Here is an 18713-nt window from a genome sequence, read left to right as displayed (position 1 = left end):
CTGCGAGGACACCGAGGTGACAGGCATGTCCCATGGTGAGCAGTGAAGGCAGCATGGTCTCACTGTGGGAAGAGGACTGCTACAGCTGAGTGGCATGGAGGTGTCCTGGGGGGGAAAAGGAGGGATGGGTGACCTACGCGCCAGAGGGTGAGACACAGCATCAGCCTCCACAGTGTAGGGCTACTCTGATCTTTCATAAACTGCTGGCAGTGATGGCTTCCAGTTCCCCCAGCCCAGGGCAGAGAGCTGACCCCAAAGACAATATTTTACTGTCCCCATTGGGTGAAAAGCCAGGCAGCTGGGTCCACACAGGGCTGAGCCAGGGTCCAAGGACCGTGCTGAGGCCACGCTGGCTGCCCCAGGGAGGGGTGTGAGGAGCTGCGGGGTATGTTTGAGGGCTGTCATGGGGACAGTGTGGGGGACCTGTGCACAGAACTGTAGCAGGCTGGGTTGCAGGAGAGGCCAGCGCTGGGTCTCTGTGGGGCAGAAAGGGAACATCACCTGGGTATGGGGCAGGGGGGCAGAGGGCACCGGGTAGAAGTTGGGGTCTCTAGGGGCAGATGCAGAATGGCAGGGTGGGAGTGGGCAGAAGCAGGGGTGTCCCAGAGTCCAGACAGGGGTGCTGGGGCAGTTTAAGGCAGGAGCAGGAAGCTCCGCGAGGAGCGGCGGAGTAGGTGCAGGAGGGTTCCTGCCGGGGCGAGGGTGCGGGGTCTAGGGCACCGTCATTCCCTGGGCAGACCCCGAGGGGCCGGGGTGGACGTGAGCGGCTCCGTGCGTTCCTGCCCACCTGTCCCGGGGCAGCCGGTGCGGAGCCGAGTCGGGGAGCTCCCGCCGCCGCTGCTCGCCGGAACACGCCCGCCGGGTGCGCCCGCGGTACAACCGGGAGCGATCCCCGGCCCCTCCCTCCACCCCGCTTCAGCTGCCGGAGCCCCGGCAGGACCCCAGCGGTGAGCAGGGAATGAAGGACCACAAGGCCGTGTGGTTCGCGAAGCGTGGGAGACCTCGGCGGGAGAGGAGTGGGATGGAACTGAGCAGGTGCTGGCAGACCTCCAGCCTTAAGGGAACAATCTCGTCTGGGGGCCCCTGGGGCTATGCCCCGCTGGACGGGATCGAGGAGTGCGTAGAAAACGCGAGGTTTGCTGCAATGCCCCGCTCGGGAAGGTTTTTTAATACAGACCCTGGTTTTGCAGCCAGAGCCGGTTCGTTCCGAAGCTGTGGCAGGCCCGGGGCAGCCCACCTTGACGGGATACAGCTGGTGCTGCGGTGGAGCAGGTGGGATGGCTGATCAGGGATCACCGCGGGTCAAGCTCCTGGGTCAGAACAGGAGACAAGAAAGGGCATGAGAGCTCTGTGGAGGGCAGAGGGAGATGTTTCTCTTTGGTGCTTGGGTTGGTACTGATGTGGACTCTGACCCAGGTATGGACGGAGCCTGGGGTGGCCAGGTGCCAGGGGCAGGGTGGGGCCATCCCGGCAGTTGCGGCTGAAGCCATAAAGCCTGGGTGCCTGACATCGTGCAGTTTGGTCTTGCGGCAGACGTGGGCACACACAGGTGCTAAAGGACAAGGTGAGTGCTTTGTCGTCACTTCGTGCCCCACAGCCTTTCTGGACTGTCTTAGGAGGCTGGGCACCTCCTGCCTGGCTCCCCACCCTGCTGTTTCTGGGACTCCCCATCCCTCCTTGGTGTTCTTCTGCAGCTATTTCCTTCCGGGCAGCAGCTGGCAGGTACCTGATTATTTTTCTCCCTGTATTTCCTGCTCGGAAGCGGGGCAGGCCAAATACCCCTGTGCCCCAGCAACACTGACAGTCCTCTGTGCCTAGACACCCACTGGAGCTTCTGCGATGGAGCTGGGGAACATCTCACAGCCTGCATATGGCCCAGGGCCTGTGGCACCAGAAACCAGCACCCCACTCTTGGTGACGATGGTACATGGCTTCCTGCAGCTGGTGCAGCCCAACGACCTGCCCATAGGTGGGTGCATGGAGAGGGGGGTTGGGGCTGAGATGGGGTAGCGGGACTGCTTGGAGCTGCTGCGTGCTGGTTAAGACTGAGCCCTCTTGCGCTGTTGACTGTCCACCTAGCGTTTAAATTCTGCAGTGCTGGCTGAGGAGGGGTATGGTGGGGAGGAAGTGGAGTGGGGGTCACTGAGGTCTACCAGCTATGTCCTGCCTGTGTCCCATCGCAACTGTGTGGCAGTTTCAGGCAGGCCACAGGACAGGCTTTGGTGGCAGTGCCACCTTGCAGAGTCCTGTCCCATCCTCTCTCCAGGTACCTTTATCTTACGCCCCAGCAAAAGGTGTAGAGCAAACTCTGCACTGCTTCCAAGTTTGAGGGGTCCCTGCCTGGCTTGCAGCCCTCTGTGCTTGCAGGTGACAAGACATACTTAGACAGGTCTTGTGGCCACTGAAAGCAGCATGTCTCAGTGCCAGCATGGCAGCACTGCAGGCACTCCCTGTACACAACCAACTTGCCAGTGACCACCCTTCCCCTGTCACCTCTGAGGCAGTGCTGGCATGGCTCTGCCCTGGTGTGGCTGCAGGTCAGCATGAGTAAAGCCAGGACACTGTGGCTCCTCAGTGACCCCAGGCTGAGTGCTCCTCACCTGTGTTTGGGGGTGGGGATGCCATTCTGGGTGCTGGCACTTGCATTTCCTCCTTCCTTGGGCTCAGTATCTGCTTATCAGCAACTTGCTGACAAACGATGCAATGGCCTTTTGTCCTTGTTCATGTCATGCAGATACTCAGGTACAATTGCATGGCACCATGAGGGCATGGGACATGGGCAAGGCAAGCTCTGGGGATGGAAGAGGCAGTGCAGTGTGGGGGACCAACCCTACAGTGGCAGACAGGTTTCTGTCTGGGGCTGGGCAGCCCAAGGGCATCTGAGGTGGTTGTCAGAGCATTTTACCACAGTCCTCTTCTCAAGCACCTGCTGGTGTGAGGATCCCCTTGCTCCATGAACCCCTTAGAAACTGGGGGCTGGCAATGCTTTTCCTGGGTGCAAAAGGGCTGTGCAACATGATGGCTGGGAAGGGACAGATGGCAGGCAGAAGCATGCCATCCACTCACAGCCACTCTGAGCCACAGTGCTGAAGCTTGAAGGTGTTGGGAGCCCCTCTTTGGCATAAGCAGGGTGTGAGACCCTCCTGGAGGGCCCTCCCAGTGCCTGCTCACAGACCTCTCCACTCCTTGTCCCTCAGAACTGATTGCAGATTTTGGGCAGTACCAGAATGAAGGAGACAGCAAGGAACCAGTCCAGGAGGTGAGCCGGCAGCCAGGGCAGGAAGCTGACAGCCCCAGCTACCATGGGCCGGGGGATGCTAGTGGGTGCTGCTCCGAGCCTGAGGCCCAGGTGCTGGGCAGCAGCAAGGGGAGATGTGCAACAGCCTGGGTGGGGGACCCATCCTGCTCCGTGGGAGACTCTCTGAGGTGCGGAGCCTGCAGGGACAGCGGTGTTATGCAACCTCTCGTTCTTCCTCTCCCAGCTGCTGATCTATGAATTGGGTTTCCTGGTGTGTGCGGCCATAGGGCTGCTCTTCATCATCCTGGTGCCCCTGGTGGGATGCTGCTTCTGCTGCTGCCGCCTCTGCGGGAACTGCGGGGGCCGCATGTACCAGAAGCAAGGCCGACGGACGGGCTGCCGGCGCCGGGCGCTCTGGGTCTCGGCTCTGCTGGTTTCGGCTCTCCTCCTGTGAGTGCGCTTGCCGGGAGGCTCCAGATGGGACCCGAGGCGGGATGGAAACGCCGGCGCTCGTCGGCTGTGCCAGGAAGCTGCCATTGTTCTCAGGAGCAGATCCCAGCACGGCTGGACAAAGGAGAGGAAGCGGCGCTGGGAGGGGGAGCTGGCCCCGAAGGGCTGCGTGCTGGCCCGGTGCAGACGCTTCCCCGCAGCTCCCACTGTGGGGAGATGTGGGCTGGCCAGGCTTCTTCATGCCTCAGTTTCTCTTGTCCCTCCTCTCTGGTCCTATGACTTCCGAGCATTCTCTGGGATGCTCTGGAAGCAAGGCTCAGTGGCATGCTCTGGGCCCTCCAGCCTGGGGTCGGTGTGGGTGGATTCCAAGGGTCTTGATGGGGGGGAGCATCGTGAGCAAGCTCCCCACATTCTGACCCTGCCACCCTCCTCTCGCAGGGCTGGTGACGTCTGTGCCTTCATCAGCAACACCCGCCTCTCTCAGGCTGTGAACGGCACCTTCCCCAACGTCAACAACACCCTGGACAACGTTCACACTTATGTGGACTCCATCTCCAAGGTACACCTGGTCCCTGGGGTCCCTATCTGGGGTCCCTGATAGACTTCAAAGAGACCCCCTAGGGAAGGGTGGCAGTGAGGCTGGAGGCAGGGAAGGGTTCCTACCGGCACTGACACCCCACCTCTGTCCCTGCAGCAAATCGATTTTATCGTGGACCGCAGTGATGTCCCGCTGAGCCATGCCAATCACAGCCTTCAGGGTGAGGATGTGCGGCAGAGGGAGGCTGGAACATCCCCAAGTGCCTATGGCGAGCTGCTCTGACAAGGCTGAGGGTGCTCTGGGAGCAGTGGTGCCTAGGGGTGCTATGTGGAGGTGCCTCACTGCCCTGCAGATGGTTGCTGACCTCGGTGGCCACTGGAATGGTGTTTTCATGTGGTTGTTTAAAAGGAGTGGGTCTGGGAGCTCCTCCACATTCCTGCTCTGCTTCAGCTGCTGCTTTTCCCTGTTTAGGCTCCTCTCTGGTGAGAGGTGGTGGCAGAGTGGGGGTGTCCCTTTAGTCCCTTGCCTTGCAATGGGGGTGGGATGGGGTCCTTGCGGGAGGCTTAGTGTTTTCAGCAGCTCCCTTGAAAGCCCTGGGACACTGGGGTCTTGTCACTGATATGTCCCTCACACCTCTGCAGATATTGGGCCCAACCTGGGTGGCATGATCATCTCGGACATCAGGAGCAGCATGGATGAGGCTCTGAGATCGCTCCAGAGCCTCTTGCAGGGTAGTACTTCATTCCTGGAGGGCTGGCAAAGCCTTGGAAGGGACTCAGGGGTGTGTTAGGGCTGAGAGCTGGGGTAGGTGCATGTTTCAGTATGGGTCCCAGGGAGGGGGGGATCCACCTGGCCTCCTAGCTGCAGCCTAGGGCAAATTCTGGGACTTAGGCTTGTGTCTCTGTGCTGCACTTTTTGATGGGTCCTCAAGGTTCAGCTGGGTGAGGTCAAGCCTCCGTTGCATTGCCAGGATGAGGCCTTGATGCCCCCCACTATCTCTAGGGATGGAGGCGCTGGCAGCTGCCTTTGGCAGCGTCGCTGAGACGCGATTACATCTTGTGGAGCTGCAGAGCAACTACAGCCAGCAGCTGGCCAGCCTGCGGGGCAGCCTCAACCAGACCCTGCAGAGCTGCGGCCACCCCTGCGGCAGCGTGTCCCTGGACGGCCTCGCCTTCAGCACCAACTTCAGCACGGTCAGGAGGGGCAGGCTGTGAGCCGAGGGGGCTCCCCAGCCCTTTCCCCAGCCCCCTCACCTCTAGCTCTTCCCCGCAGATCCCCAGTGTGGAGCAGCAGCTGGAGGCACTGAATAAAGTGTTTGACTCCGACGTACCAGATTTAGAGAAGGTAAGAGATCCTCCCCTGCACACAGGCACAGTGCTAGGTGCTCCTGGCACTGCTGGAGTTGTGCTCTGAGGGGGTGGCTTAGGAAGAGCCTTGCTGGGTTTTAATTCCTGTTGCATGGAGGGAAGTGCCTTTGCTGGAGCCTGCCTGCTTGCCCCTGCCAATCCTGGGCACTGGCATGGTCAGGACTGAGTGCTGGGGGAGCCTGGCTATCTTGTGCCACTGGGACCTTGGGAATGTGTTGCTCAGTCCTGGACTGTGAGCGTGGACATGAGGTGCACACCATGCATCCCTGGACACAGGTTAACAGCACGCTGGCCACGATCCCCGACAAGGTGCAAGAGCAGTGCCAGGACGTAGTGACAAGTAAGCAGTGCTTTGCACCCCATGTACCAAACTCCCCTTTTCCCAGGGCTGCATACTGCCTTCTCATCCTATCCTTTGCCTGAAGACTTCTTTTGCTGCCCCTCCACTGCCTGCAACTGCAACCCTGGCTGTCCCTGAGTCCCCATGTGCTATTGTGCTAATGCCATCCTTGACCAAAGCCCACTCCCTTTCCATCCTCTCCAAGTCCCTGCTGCTTCGTGTTCTGCTGCCCTGGATAAACAGGATCGAAGCATCAGTTCACAGCACCAACATGTCACTGTCCCCTCCAGAGACTCAGGACCAGCTGGGCCTCATCAGGAAGGAGATCAGGAGCTTGCAGGAGCAGTTGCCATTCCCAGAAGTGGAGGAGAATGTCAAGGCCTTTGTGGACAATGCCATGTTGGTGCTAGAGGAACACAGGGAGCCAGCCATTGCCTTGGATTGGCTCAGGTAGATAAAGGGGCTGCTGCACCATCTGGCTGTCTTGTCTGGAAAGTCTCAAGCTGTTGGTTGTCCAGGTTGCTGGAGATCAGGGATTACTCTCCCTGGAGGTGTTCAAGAAAAGACTGGATGAGGCACTTACTGCCATGGTCTAGTTGACTGGATAAGGCTGTGGGATAGGTTGGACTGGATGATCTTGGAGGTCTCTTCCAACCTGGTTGATTCTATGACTTTGTGATGGTACTGTGGGGGCAGGGTAGCCAGAGATGTGCCTTGCAGCCACCCATGCCTCTTTTCTGCTGGGGTGCCTGGGGGATTTTTCCTCCACATAAAGGTAGTTCATGGAGCCCTTGACACCAGTCAAGATGCCAGGTTGTGTGTCTGACTCATGCGCCTCCTCTTGCCTCAGGTGGAGCGTGTGTACCCTCCTGTGCTGCATGGTGCTGCTGGTGGTCGTCTGCAACCTCGCTGGGCTGCTGCTGGGGCCCTTGGGGCTGAAGGAGAATGTGCTGCCTACACAGCGCAGCAGCCTCTCCAATGCCGGCGGGAACTTCTTCATGGCGTGAGCCTCCCTTTGCCTTGGAGGACGTGTGTGGGAGTGGTGGGATGGGTGGGCAGGGCTGGCCTAGAGATGCTTAAGATCCTGAATCATTCAAACTACTGTGGCTTAATGGCCTGCCCCATAGAAACTCACCACGCAGGTGGTAAACAGGAGGGTAAAACAGGGTGCCAGTGAAAGGTGTTTGAGCAGAGTCCATTCACCCTCTGTCACAGACCCGGCAGTGTGCGTGGTCCTGCAGCACTACAGCGGCTTGCAAAGCTGAGGGAAGCTACAGTGGGGTCTGAGCCCTGGGGTACAGCTTGGCCATGCTCTGGGGGCCAAAGGCCTCTAGAGGAGAGATGTGCTCGTGGGAATGGGGGTGCTCCTTGTCATTGCTGGGTGGGCAAAAGGTGTGCAGGCTCCAGGAGCTGTAGGCAGTTCTAGCATCAATGCTGGTGCACAGGGATTTGGGTGCTGATGGCATCTCTGTCCTGGCAGGGGGGTTGGCTTCAGCTTCATCTTCTCCTGGCTGCTGATGCTGCTGGTGTTGATCACCTTCTTGCTGGGGGGGAACATCTACATGGTCATCTGCAAGTCCTGGCAGAACCAGCAGCTCTTCCAGGTGAGCTCTCTATGGAAAGATGCCTCTCCCTGGAGCTGCTGCAGTCTTTCCAGTGGCTGCTGGTGGAACAAAGGCAGTGCTGGTTGGTTTGGGACACTCTTTCCAGGTGTCCTGCTCTCCTCTGAAGTCCAGTTTCCCCACCTTTTTTCCATGCTCTCAGCTCCTAGATAATCCTGGACTGGTACCTGGATTGAACCTGTCAGAGCTGCTGGGCCAGGAAGCTAGTACCACAAACTTCTCAGAGATGTACAGGTGGGTCCCAGCCCATGCTCTGTGTCTTTGGGAAGGGCTACAGCTGCGTGGTGCCTTCAGGTGCTGCATGGGATGGGGGTAGCTTGCCCTACCTGCCCTGGTTGTGGGCAGGTACCAATGCCAGGGAAGGAGCAAGTTGAGACTTGCCCATACCTGTGAGGACATGCTTTCGGGAGGGGATGTCTCTCATCTGCCCTGTTTTTAGCACCATGTCTTCTTCCTGCAGAGACTGCCAGCAAGATGCCACCCTGTGGCAAACACTGCACCTGGACAAAAGTGTGTCCCTGGATGAACTCTTGGACATCAGCCAGGTGAGCATGGGGGTGCCAGGGTCTAGGGAGCAGGGCTGGGGTGCAGGGCTGGCACTGAGGGGACAGTTAGGGGCCAGCACTATGCCCTATTACACCTCCTTTTTTTTCTGGCAGTACACTGAAGAGATCTCCACAGCCTTTGACAAGATGAACATCACCTTGAGCCCCATCTCCCTGCTCAGCCAAACCCAGAGAGACTTGCTGCAAAATGCCAGCCGGGATGCGCTACCCCCCAACTTTAACCTCAGCCTGGACCAGGTGGGCTAGGGGCAGCTTGGCTTTGGGATGGGGGGTCTGGATGTGTGTTCAGGGTTTACTACTGTGGAAGCTCCACTATAGGCTCCCATGGTGCCCCTGTAACACCTTGGGCAACTGGATGCTTTTCTACCTGGGAGGATCTGGCTTCCCTCTGACCTGCAGGGATGGGCTATGCCCCACCGCCATGAGCCCCATTCCTCATTCTTGTGGCTCTCTGTATGCCTTTTCTAGCTGCATCAGAATTTGACCAACGAAAGCCTCCTGGACTTGGCTGCAGAGCTGGAGCAGCTGGCAGAAAAACAGGTGAGAGACCATGGCATCCCAGGGCCATGGCCACCCTGTCCCTAAAGTCACTGGCTGCAGTGGCTCCTCGGCAGACCTGCCTGGCTGACGAAGAGAAGCAAGATCCTTTACCCTTGCCTAGCTCTTTTCTCCAGCTCCCCCCTCAAACAGTTATGGAAGGGCAGGGTCCCTGTGCTAGGAGGCACCACTAACTGCATCTCCTCTAGGGCACGGACATCAAAGAGAGCCTGCAAGCTGATGCTAGTGAGCTGAGGAAGGTGAATGAGGAGCTGCAGACAAGCTTCTCTGGGATGCTGGTGAGTGATGCTGGAGTGTGGAAGTACCTGGGAGTGACAGCTCCGGTTCCACCAGAGCTTGGAGCCTGCTGGTGGGGTCTTGGCTGAGCTTGGGGCTTGCACCTCTGAACACCCTCTCATCATCCCCAGAAACACATGGAGAAAGACATCTACTCAGTGCAGAGTGCGGCTGTCCATCTCGAGGTAAGTGGCACATGGAGGTGTCCTGATTGGACCCCAGCCTGAGAGTGGCTGCAGTGGAGATGGTGGAGGCCAACCTACAATGTGCAGGACTGGGGGCTGCTGTGGGACCCCCCCAGGCAGGCATTGTAGAGGCTGTTCATGGGGCAGAGTTAGGGGTCACCTGTCATGGACCCTGCCCTGCACAAGCTTCCTCCACCTGAAGTATTTGGACACTTCCAGCTAGGGACACTGCAGCTCAGAGATGCTGCACTCCAGAGACTGCTGCCAGGCAGGGTGGGGGATGCTAGGACCCCCATCAGGCTGCTAAAGGCATCTTTCACCCCAGGTACAGACGAAAGACACGCTGGACACAATCAGTGAAACCAATGAGTTCCTGGATAGGGAGATGGCAATCATCATCAAGAATGTAAGCTCACCGTGCCCTCCTGCCAGGCCACCTGGTGGAGATGTGACTGGACTCTCACACCAAGTCTTCACTCTGCATAGGGCTGCCAAGCAGTGTCTGGTTGCTTGTCCTGTCCTGTTGTCCTCCCTGGGGTCCCCCTACACTCTTGGATGGCTTTTACAGCATGGCAGCCAAGGGGCCAGGGTGGGTGGGGGCTTGCAGCCCCATTGCTGCTGGGTTGAGGTGGTCTGACAGCTTTGATCCTTACATGGAGGGTACTGGAGGTGCAGCATATATACTCTCTGCTTGACTCTTGACCACAGGAGACATTAGCTTTTGTGGAGCTGCTGCTGGACTTTTTCAAGACCTACATCTCCTGGGCCAAGAGTGGGGTGAGCTGAGCCTTTCTCAGAGGCATGGAGGGAAGGGAAACTCAGGCTGCATGGTTCAGGGGACGCTGACACGTTTTGTCCTGTGTCTTCAGCTGACAAGAGATGTGGCACGTTGCAAGCCTATAGCTCAGACCCTGGATAATGTGGAGACTATCACATGTGACTACATCCTGGACTCTCTGGTGAGTGTAGCAGTGATGTGTAGGGTGGCAATGAGATCTCCATGTCCCTGTCACGCACAGAACAAGGGGACCCATACCTGTCTCAAGCAAGCAGAGGCCAGCATCTCCCCAGTGGCTTGCTGTGTCTAAGAGCAAGGGTCAGGCTATGAGAAACTGTGTGTGGGTGGTCTTGTGGGGGGTGGGGCTGAGAGCAGAAGAGGCTCTCCCAATTGCTGTCTTGCCCTGATGGTTCTCCCCCTGCACCTAGAATGCCTTCTGGTTCAGCTTGGGCTGGTGCACCTTCTTCTTGCTGCCCAGCATCATCCTGACAGTCAGACTTGCCAAGTTTTACCGCCGCATGCACATCGCTGATGTCTACAGGTGAGAAGCTGTCAGACCCCTGCTACCATGCTCAATTTGGGATTCCCCTGAGCACTCCAAATTGCCCCTTCATGTGCCCTGCAGCTACCCATGGAGCTGATCCTTGTGGCCGTCAGCTTCTGAGGACAGAGATGTCTAGGAGAAGAGCCTGGCTCCTCCTGCTTTGCAGTTCTCCTCTGGGCAGTCGAATCACAGAATCCTTTGAGTTGAAAAAGACTTTTAAGATTGATCATTGAGACTCCAGTTGGTGACCCAGCACTGCCAAGTCACCATTAAGCCATGTCCCTTAGCACCACACCTAGGTGGCTTTTATGTGCCTCCAGGGATGGTAACGACTCGCCTTCCAGGGCAGCCTGTTCCAGAGCTTGTATGACAGGGCTGCAGCCCTCAGCCTGGCTTTGAGGTCTGCCACCTGATTAGATCTGCTTTGGACCATTTTTTTTGTGCTGGGGTCCCCAAATGCTGCCACAGAATGCACAGTGTGCCACATGGTTGGTGTTATTACCACGAGGGTGCAGTGCTTGCTCACATGTCCATAGCCAACCATAGCTCAGGGCTGCCTCTCAACTCCCTAGGGCAGCCCTGCTACAGACACCCGAGGGTAGTAAGTGGATGTTCAGCTGCTGCTGGCTATGGCTTGGCCATGTGATGCAGCTGGTTTGAAGGGGTTTCTCCAGCCCCGGCCCACCATAAGCTGCCCCTCTGCCCCAGGGTCACAGCCGCCTGGGGAGCTGAGGTCTACAGCACCTCCATGCCCATCATGGCCTCAGTCAGCCCTCCTTTGCCTGCCTGCCTCACTGCTCCTTGCTCCGTGGAGCTCTCCCAGGACCCATGCTGGGGTTGTACGTGCTCCATGCAGCATGCAACACTGAGCCAGGCAATGCCCTGCCAGTGGCGGTCCCCAGCAGTGCCCCTGGTGCCTTTCACTTCCCCTGACAGCCAGTGGCTGAACTGCCTGGAGACATGGGCACAGCTGCCAGGGAACTTAGGGGAACTGAAATCGTGGTGGGGCAGCCATGTGCCACTGCACCAGGGAATGTTGAGGCTCTGCTCTGCCTGCCCAGGGAAGGTGCAGTGAGGCTTTGGGGACAGCAGTGTTTGAGGGGCTGTAGGACCCATGCCTTGTGTCCAGATTGGGCGGCTGGGATGGAGGGACCCTAGCAACATGCACCCCCTCTGCCCTGCCATGTCCTCCTTGTGTGCCCCAGGGGAGACCTTGTCCCACTGACCTCACTGACACTGCATTCTCTTTTCTTTTGTTCCTTCCAGGAATGAAGCCTTGGAGATGTAAGTAGCAGTGCCAGGTCTCTGTGTGTGTGAGCTCCTGAGGTATGAGAACAGGATGATCTCAGAGGTCTTTTCCAACCCAAACAACTCTATGATTCTATGACACAGAGGGAGGGGGGCAAGGAGGAGAGCAGTGTGAGCGCAGGTCAAGGAGAGTGCTGTTATGAGGGGAGGATGGGGGAGACAGGACTTCTGAGGCATAGACTGTTCTGGAGTTCTCCCATTATCTTCCCATGCTCCAAAGTGTGGGGTGCTGCTGCCTGTGGCCTCTACCAAGCTGGTGGGGGGTGTCTTCATACCCTTTTCCCTGTGAAATTGAGCAAGAGAAAGGATGGCATTTGGCTATCCCTGTGCATCCTGGGCTGTTCCTTGCTCTCCTGTGTAGCTGGAGGGCATGACATAGCTGACCTTGGTTTTGCAGGCCACCCACATTCAACCTCTACCAACTCCCTCGGCCATCTATGAGGTATTAGCTCCGACTGCCCACAGCACAGGCACGGAGGAGATGGACAGGTCTGCTGTTTGCTGCACCTTCTCCCGGCACTGTGGAGCAAGATGGGGACTCCTTGGATGAAATCCCTTCCTGAACTCCCATTATGTGACAATGACCTGATACGTGTGTGGGGGGGCTGCCCCTTGCACTGCTTCAGGTGGCACTCCAGGGTGCTGCCAGACCCTGCGGGCTCAGGGCAGCTTCTGCCATCCATGCCACCACAGCCTGTGCTGCTGGCCAGCAGGGACTTGCTCACCAAGGCCTCACTCAAAAAATGTGACTATTTATTTTGTAGGGAGCCTGACTCTTTCCAAGGTTGTGATTTTTGGTGTCAAGCAATAAATGGGGTGTTTGGGTGCACTGCAGGATGTGCCTGATCTCTTCACATCTGGCTGTGTGGGAAGAACAGGGCGGGTAGGGAAGGTTCCTTAATGCAGGTGCAAGCTGGGTCTGTGCCTGGCACTAGACAGCTCTTGCTGGGGTCCACAAGTGTAGTGTCCCCAGGTTGCTTTTGGAAGTCTTGACTCAGCCCATGGGTTGATTCGAGACTGCTGCTCACTGTCACTGGGGCCTGGTGATGTTCCTTTTACCAGGCAACCCTTTGCACCTGCATGCAGATAACCCACCATGGGTACAAAACAAGTTGCTCTTGGCTTTGTGCTGCTTCTCGGTGCAAGCACAGGGACCATCCTGAAAGCTGTGTCAGGCACAGGGGTGCCTACATGCACAGCTTGACTAATTTCCTCTGTTGCAAAGTCCAAGTCTATCTGGCCAGCTTGCCCTCTGCTATGTGCTTCTGCTTTGTTGCTTTTTCAATTTGCTTTCAGATCTTCTAATCACTCATTTTTCCTTCAGGCATTATCTGAAGCTGCACTGGCCTTACCTCCTGCTATCTCCCCCTAGCACATGTTCTAACCAGTCAGAGAGCTCCGTGCTTGCCTATCCCTCAGCTGAATATATCCTGGCACCCAGCTCAGCCTGTTGTCCCAGGGATGCCCACCCTTTCTGGTCCTGGGGATGGGACTTTCTTCCCCACCTCCGTCCTTGGACAGTATTTAGCTCAGTTTCATCTCTACTTGCTCTACCTTTGCTCTCCTTCAGCCTTCCAAGCTGTGACTGTTCTGTGCTTGTGTAGGGGCCCACTGCATGGCACTCCCTCCTTCCTCTTCCCCTGCTGTGCCTTGCAGGATTGCCCATGACTTTGCAGGCACTGCCCTCTTCCTGCTCAGCCTCCAGCCACAGCCTTTTCTTCTCTTGTGCTGAAGGCAAGAAGCTTGATCCTCCTTGTTCACTGTGTCACTGTGGCCACCTGCATCCAAACCTAGCCCTGGTAATGAAAAATTGTCTCCATTATTGCACAGCCATTGCTAATGCATGGGGCTTGCTTCCAGTAGCATCCCTAGAGCTATGGCTCTGAGAGGGGCCTGGGGCCATCTTCCCTGCGAGAGATTAATGTCAAGCAGGGCCAGAAGCTGCTTGGAGATGAGGAAAGAGCTTATTGCAAAATGCCTTCAGTGGCTGCCACCAGGCCAGGTCCCCTACCGAGTGGCAGATGACAGAATCCACTTTCCTGGCACAGGAAAGAATCTTGCAGTGTCCTGTCACCACAGCCCAAGGCTCACTATAGGGAAGGTCTCATCAGTGACCAGACAGCCTCTAAGGAACAACTGCAGCACTTCCCCTTTGGCAGGCTTTTTTAACACCACAGGGACTTTCTGTAGCTGAGCTCTTGTCTGGTGGAGGCCTTGCCCCACCTTTACAGCACTTTGATAAACCAGAGTCCCTCCAACAGCAGCTCTGCCACTGCCTGTTCAGGTCAGCCGACTCCTGCCAGGGCCAGCCTTGTGCTCCCTGTTGCTAGTTTGCCAGACAGGGACAAAGGGACAAGTTGAACTCTTGCAAAAGAGAAAAAAAAAAGTCTTTCCTCAACTGCACTTTCAGGTCCTGCTCCATTCAGGCACTGCCTGAACAGTCTTCTCTGCAGCAGGTGCACTCCTGCCTGCCCGTGCAGACTCCTGCCTGCACTGATTCACTGGTAAGGAGCTGAGCACCACAGAGGGAATGGAATGGGCTGTCCCGGCACAGCTCAAACTCTGAGCCTAGCACACATCAGCAGTGAGACAAATTGGGCAATGCCAGAATGAGTGGAGCTTGGCCCCTTTTCACCAGAAGTGCAATGAAACTGCCCCCCCCTCCTGAGGCGTACATCCTCACAACATTCACCACTGTCCCAGAACTGCTTTAGGAATCTTTATTTTTCAAAAGGAGTCTGTCATCCATGCTTAACCCCATTCTTAAAAGGACTAATGCAAGTGAATCTCCCTCATCCCAGTCAAGTCAGGCTTTGCCAGCCCACCAAGGCAAGAAACAGCTCCTTCACACCACAGCCCACAATGTGGGGGCAAAGTCATGGCCAGTATCTCTTGGAGGAGGAGGACAGGCAGTGAGCACTGGAGAGAGGCTGGAACCTGGAGATCTTTTTGCAGGACTGCTCTCAAGTTACACTGACTTTGCAAACAGAAGCACAGTATCAGCCAGACAACCCTGACAAAGCCCCTTTGTGTGCAAAGGGCAAAGGTAGAGGAGATGGGAACAGAGGGCCCGGGTGTCCTACAGCATAATCTAAGCTTCCACAAAGAAAAGGGAAAGGCAGGGGCAGCCCTAGGCTCACTCAGGCTGCTGCCAGCTTCTCAGCTTCAGAAGAGAGTTTGGGTACTGTCTGGGATAGAGAGATAAGGGAATTAGGCTGCTCTCTTCAGCTAAGTGGCTGCAATCAGTTACAGCTCCTGGATTGATCCCAGAGGAATTGCAGCGAGACAACACGCTCAGTGCTGCAGCTGCCAGTGCGTGTGCTGGGACCCCCAGTACCACAGCTACAACACACTGGCATTTAGCATCTGACTGAGCCTAAAGCACCAAGCACTCTGGTGCCCTCTCTGCAAGAAATGTGCCCAGTTTCTCACACGTAGTACCTAAAGGCACCACCTCACTCACTGAGCAAAGAATGGGGGGAGGAAGACTGTATGTCTCTGCCCCCCACCTCACCAACACTTCTAGAGGATCAGAGAAGTAGAAAAGTTATAAAGGAGCCAAGTGGACTGAAAACAAAGTGCTTTAGGCAGGAAGCAGTTCTGTAGTCCTGTAGTGCAGCCCGTGCCTTCACCTGCAAATGCATCTGGCATGCACACACAATTGCACTTGCTAGAAATAGCCAGAAAGTCTCCTCTGGCTTCAGATGTGATCCCTCAACCACCCAGCCACCTAACAGATTGAGATGCTGCTGCAGGGAGGCTTCAGAAAGGAGCTGGCTTCTGTACTGCCAGCAGGGCAGATTTCCTGGGGTAGATGTGGCTTTCCCCGGTGAAGGTGAACCCAAGGCTTGGTATCCCACTGTGCTTCTCCCTTCATGCAGTGTCACCCTGTGCCAGGGCCAAGGGTGAGGAAGTTCTTGCCATGGGCGGCTGAGGGGCACCACTGTCTGCTGCTTTTAAGGTGATCTTGAGTTCTCGGGGTGGGGTAGGAGGGGGGAAGGTGGGGCTGCGCAAGGCATCCGAGTACAGCTCGTCCTGGACACAGGGACGCTGCACAACCCTTTGTAGCAGTGGCTTAAGCAAGCCTACAGTCAGCTGGTCCCCCTTGCTGGAGAAGGGCATTGGATCCTCCTGGGAGTGAGGGAGGTGCTGCAGGACCACAGTGAGGATTTCAGAGGCAGTGAGCTCAGTGGGGCACAGTGGCCACAGTGTGTCCAGATAAGGGTCCAGCTCCCGGTGCTGGGCAAACTCTGCTAGCAGCGTGGTGAATATCTCTTTATTAAGCAAGGGGCTGAGCTTTGAGAACTTTTCTGCCACCTCCACCACCCGCTGCCACCGCTTCAGGTGGATGAGCAGGTGCAGAGCTTGCAGCACGGCCTTAGGCCTCTTGCTGCAGAGCAGCAGTTCAAGCTCCATCTCATCATCTGCCTCGCTGCAGTTGTTCCTCCTGGCCAGTACTCCCAGTGCTCTCTTGTACAGTGGCACCCGACCCTCTGGGCCCTCCTTGCTGCTGTATGTCCAAGAGATGCCAACATACTGCTGGGTCAGTTCCACAAAACTGGGCAACCATTTGGGTCTGAATCTCAGGAAGGAGGTGCAAATGAGCTCAAAGAGTGGGACCACCCCATTCTGACCCACCTCTTCCTGCTGTGGCCTCCCCAGGACCTTCTTCCACACTTCTGGGGTGGCCCTGGCTACCAAGAGGCCATCCCCATTTTGCTGCAGCTGAAGGCAGCTCCTTATAGCCTTCCAGGCAGCCTTGGGGAAGGAGGCAAAGATGGAGTTCAAGTACATCAAGTTGTCCTTGTCCATGTCAGAGTGTAGGACACGGCTGACCTCCTGCTCCACCAGTTTCTCACAGTAGCTTTCCACCTCACTCTCTGGTGCACACACCACACAGTTCTTCAGGAGCTCCAGGCTCATGTAGCTCTGCAGTTCAAGGCTCATTGTGCTCAATAGCTTGGCATAAGTGTCTTGGAGGCCTTGGGCTGGCTTGTGCTTTTGGCAGAGACTGTGCTGCAGGATGGCAGTGAGGGCTACAGGAGCCTGGAACACACCACCTTTCTTCAACTTCTCCACTGTCAGCTTGGAACTACTGAGACTCCTCCTTTGATAATATCTGCAGGCCTCCTCAAATACCATCTCCACCAGGAATGGTTCAGGTTTGCTGCTGTCTTCAGGTCTGGAGAAGCTAAGGCTGTAGATGCCAGACTGAGTGAGAAGCTGGATGCTGTCCTCCTCTCCTGGGGACTCCAAAAAATGCACCCCTTTCATGCCCAGGATTTTCTTCTCTACAAGCCTTCCACTTTTCTGGTCAATGAGGTACAGAACCCCAGCCAGCACACATGCCAGGATGCTGCCAAAGGTCTTCAATTGGACAGGACTTCCTTGGGCCAGGGAGCCACCCTGGAGGTCAATTATATGCCTCTGTGTCCCATCTGGCTCCACCATGTTCACATCACCCTTCGAGCTCACCAGCAGCAGACCCCCACTGTTGGATACAGCAGAGGTGTGAATGTCCAGAGGTGCCAAACCCGAGAGAAGACCCACAGAACCAAGCAGGAGCTTCCTGAAGTCTGACTCGCTGCTGGAGCGCAGAGCCTTGCTGTGGATGAAACCTGCAGAGGGGGCTGTGATGGTGAGCTTTGCCTTCTCGGGATGCCAGATAAGGAGGAATTTGGAAGTGGTGGCAAAGCTGGCAGTAGGCACTAGGAAGACATGCTGTGGGGAGGCCAGGATCTGGTATTCGGGGCTGTTGTGCAGCACTATCCTGACAGCGCCCAGCCGCACACCTTGCTCCCCCACCTCCAGAGCACGGGTGCAGACACAGAACCTGAAGGCACACTTGCTCATGTCCAAGTGAGCATCCAGGGGAGGCCTCTCCTCACACCACATTAGGCTCGTTCCTCGGCTGCACACAGAGACAATCCGTGCCCGGGCACCCTGGCAGAGCTCCACTGTCTGCAGCAGCTGCCAGCCTACAGCCACCACAAAGTGCCAGACCTCGGTCCGGCCATGTTCCCACACAAGGGCCAGTACCCAGGTGCCCAGTGTCAGAGGCCTTTGTAGGAAGAACAGTCCCACAAGGGCTGGCTGGTGTGGCTGCCAGTTCCTCTCCAGGTCGGCTCCACCGATGCCGTGGCGTTGGAAGGCCACCACCAGGGGCAGGAAAGGTGGCCGGTTCTTCTGCAGGACCAAAAGGTGCTGTCCATCGGGGCTGGACTGGACATGGCTGGGCTCTTCTCCCTGGCACAGCAGCTCCTGCAGCCAGTTGCCTCGGCTGAAGTCACTGAAGTCGGAGACCTGCCGTAGCATGCCGGCCCGTGTCCTGGAGATGCCTGCCCTGGACACCGAAAGCATACAGCAAGGCAAGTAATGGCACGGAACTCCTGGTGCCGCGGAAGTCCACCCCCGACTCCAGCACCGCTCCCCGTTTCTCAGGGTCACTGGAAACCTCCTGACTCCCTAGGCTCCACCGGGCAGCCTCCTCCTCCCCCGGCAAGGCCGTTCTGCGGGAACCAACCCCGCAAGGTACCGGCTGCGCCCTCAGCTCCTAGAACCGCCCTCTCCTGCCACCCGCCGCCTCCCTCCCGGAGCCTGCAGGGCCTACCTGCCGCCGCGCCAGCTGCCTGCCGAGGCCGAGGCGACCCTCCGCCGGGGCTGGGCCGGTGGCGGTTCGTCTGGGCACGACGCTGCGCTGCACTGCGCAATCACGAGGCGGCGGGCTTCCGGGAGCAGCCGCGCCGCGCCGGCCCGGGACGCCGCGCTCTCACTTCCGTCGCCGGCGTGCGAAGGGTGGCGGGGCAGCGGTCCGGGGGCAGGGTATGAGGACTCGTAAGTGGAGGGAACATGTTTTAGCGAGGAACAGGTGTGTGAGTCTTCCCAGGGAGAGCTGAACGCCGTCCGTCCCGAGGAGGAGACTTTCCGCCGCTGCCCTTACCCG

The 18713-nt window shown here is 57.4% G+C and overlaps 2 protein-coding genes across 2 annotated transcripts; one reads left to right on the top strand and one right to left on the bottom strand.

The window, feature by feature from the left end:
* Positions 1-1348: 1348 nt before the first annotated feature.
* On the top strand, positions 1349-12599 carry LOC135176009 (prominin-1-A-like). Its single transcript, XM_064144562.1, has 25 exons — positions 1349-1722; positions 1819-1969; positions 3198-3259; positions 3483-3688; positions 4127-4247; positions 4383-4446; positions 4868-4957; positions 5229-5419; positions 5499-5570; positions 5870-5933; positions 6224-6383; positions 6784-6936; positions 7414-7537; positions 7698-7789; positions 8016-8100; positions 8215-8358; positions 8590-8661; positions 8868-8957; positions 9087-9140; positions 9466-9546; positions 9849-9917; positions 10010-10099; positions 10347-10459; positions 11729-11746; positions 12168-12599. The coding sequence occupies exons 1-25, from the start codon at positions 1399-1401 to the stop codon at positions 12217-12219; spliced, it is 2742 nt and encodes a 913-aa protein (XP_064000632.1). The 5' UTR covers positions 1349-1398; the 3' UTR covers positions 12220-12599.
* A 1877-nt stretch (positions 12600-14476) lies between these two features.
* On the bottom strand, positions 14477-18461 carry HPS6 (HPS6 biogenesis of lysosomal organelles complex 2 subunit 3). Its single transcript, XM_064144558.1, has 2 exons — positions 18381-18461; positions 14477-18113 (listed from the first exon to the last, which is right to left on the bottom strand). Exon 2 carries the CDS (start codon positions 18083-18085, stop codon positions 15644-15646), a length of 2442 nt encoding a protein of 813 aa, XP_064000628.1. The 5' UTR covers positions 18086-18113; positions 18381-18461; the 3' UTR covers positions 14477-15643.
* Positions 18462-18713: the final 252 nt, after the last annotated feature.

Source organism: Pogoniulus pusillus, chromosome 6 (assembly GCF_015220805.1).
Source record: "Pogoniulus pusillus isolate bPogPus1 chromosome 6, bPogPus1.pri, whole genome shotgun sequence".
Lineage (NCBI taxonomy): Eukaryota > Metazoa > Chordata > Aves > Piciformes > Lybiidae > Pogoniulus > Pogoniulus pusillus.
Note: the sequence above shows the minus strand (reverse complement) of the source record. Positions and strands in the feature narration are given on the sequence as shown.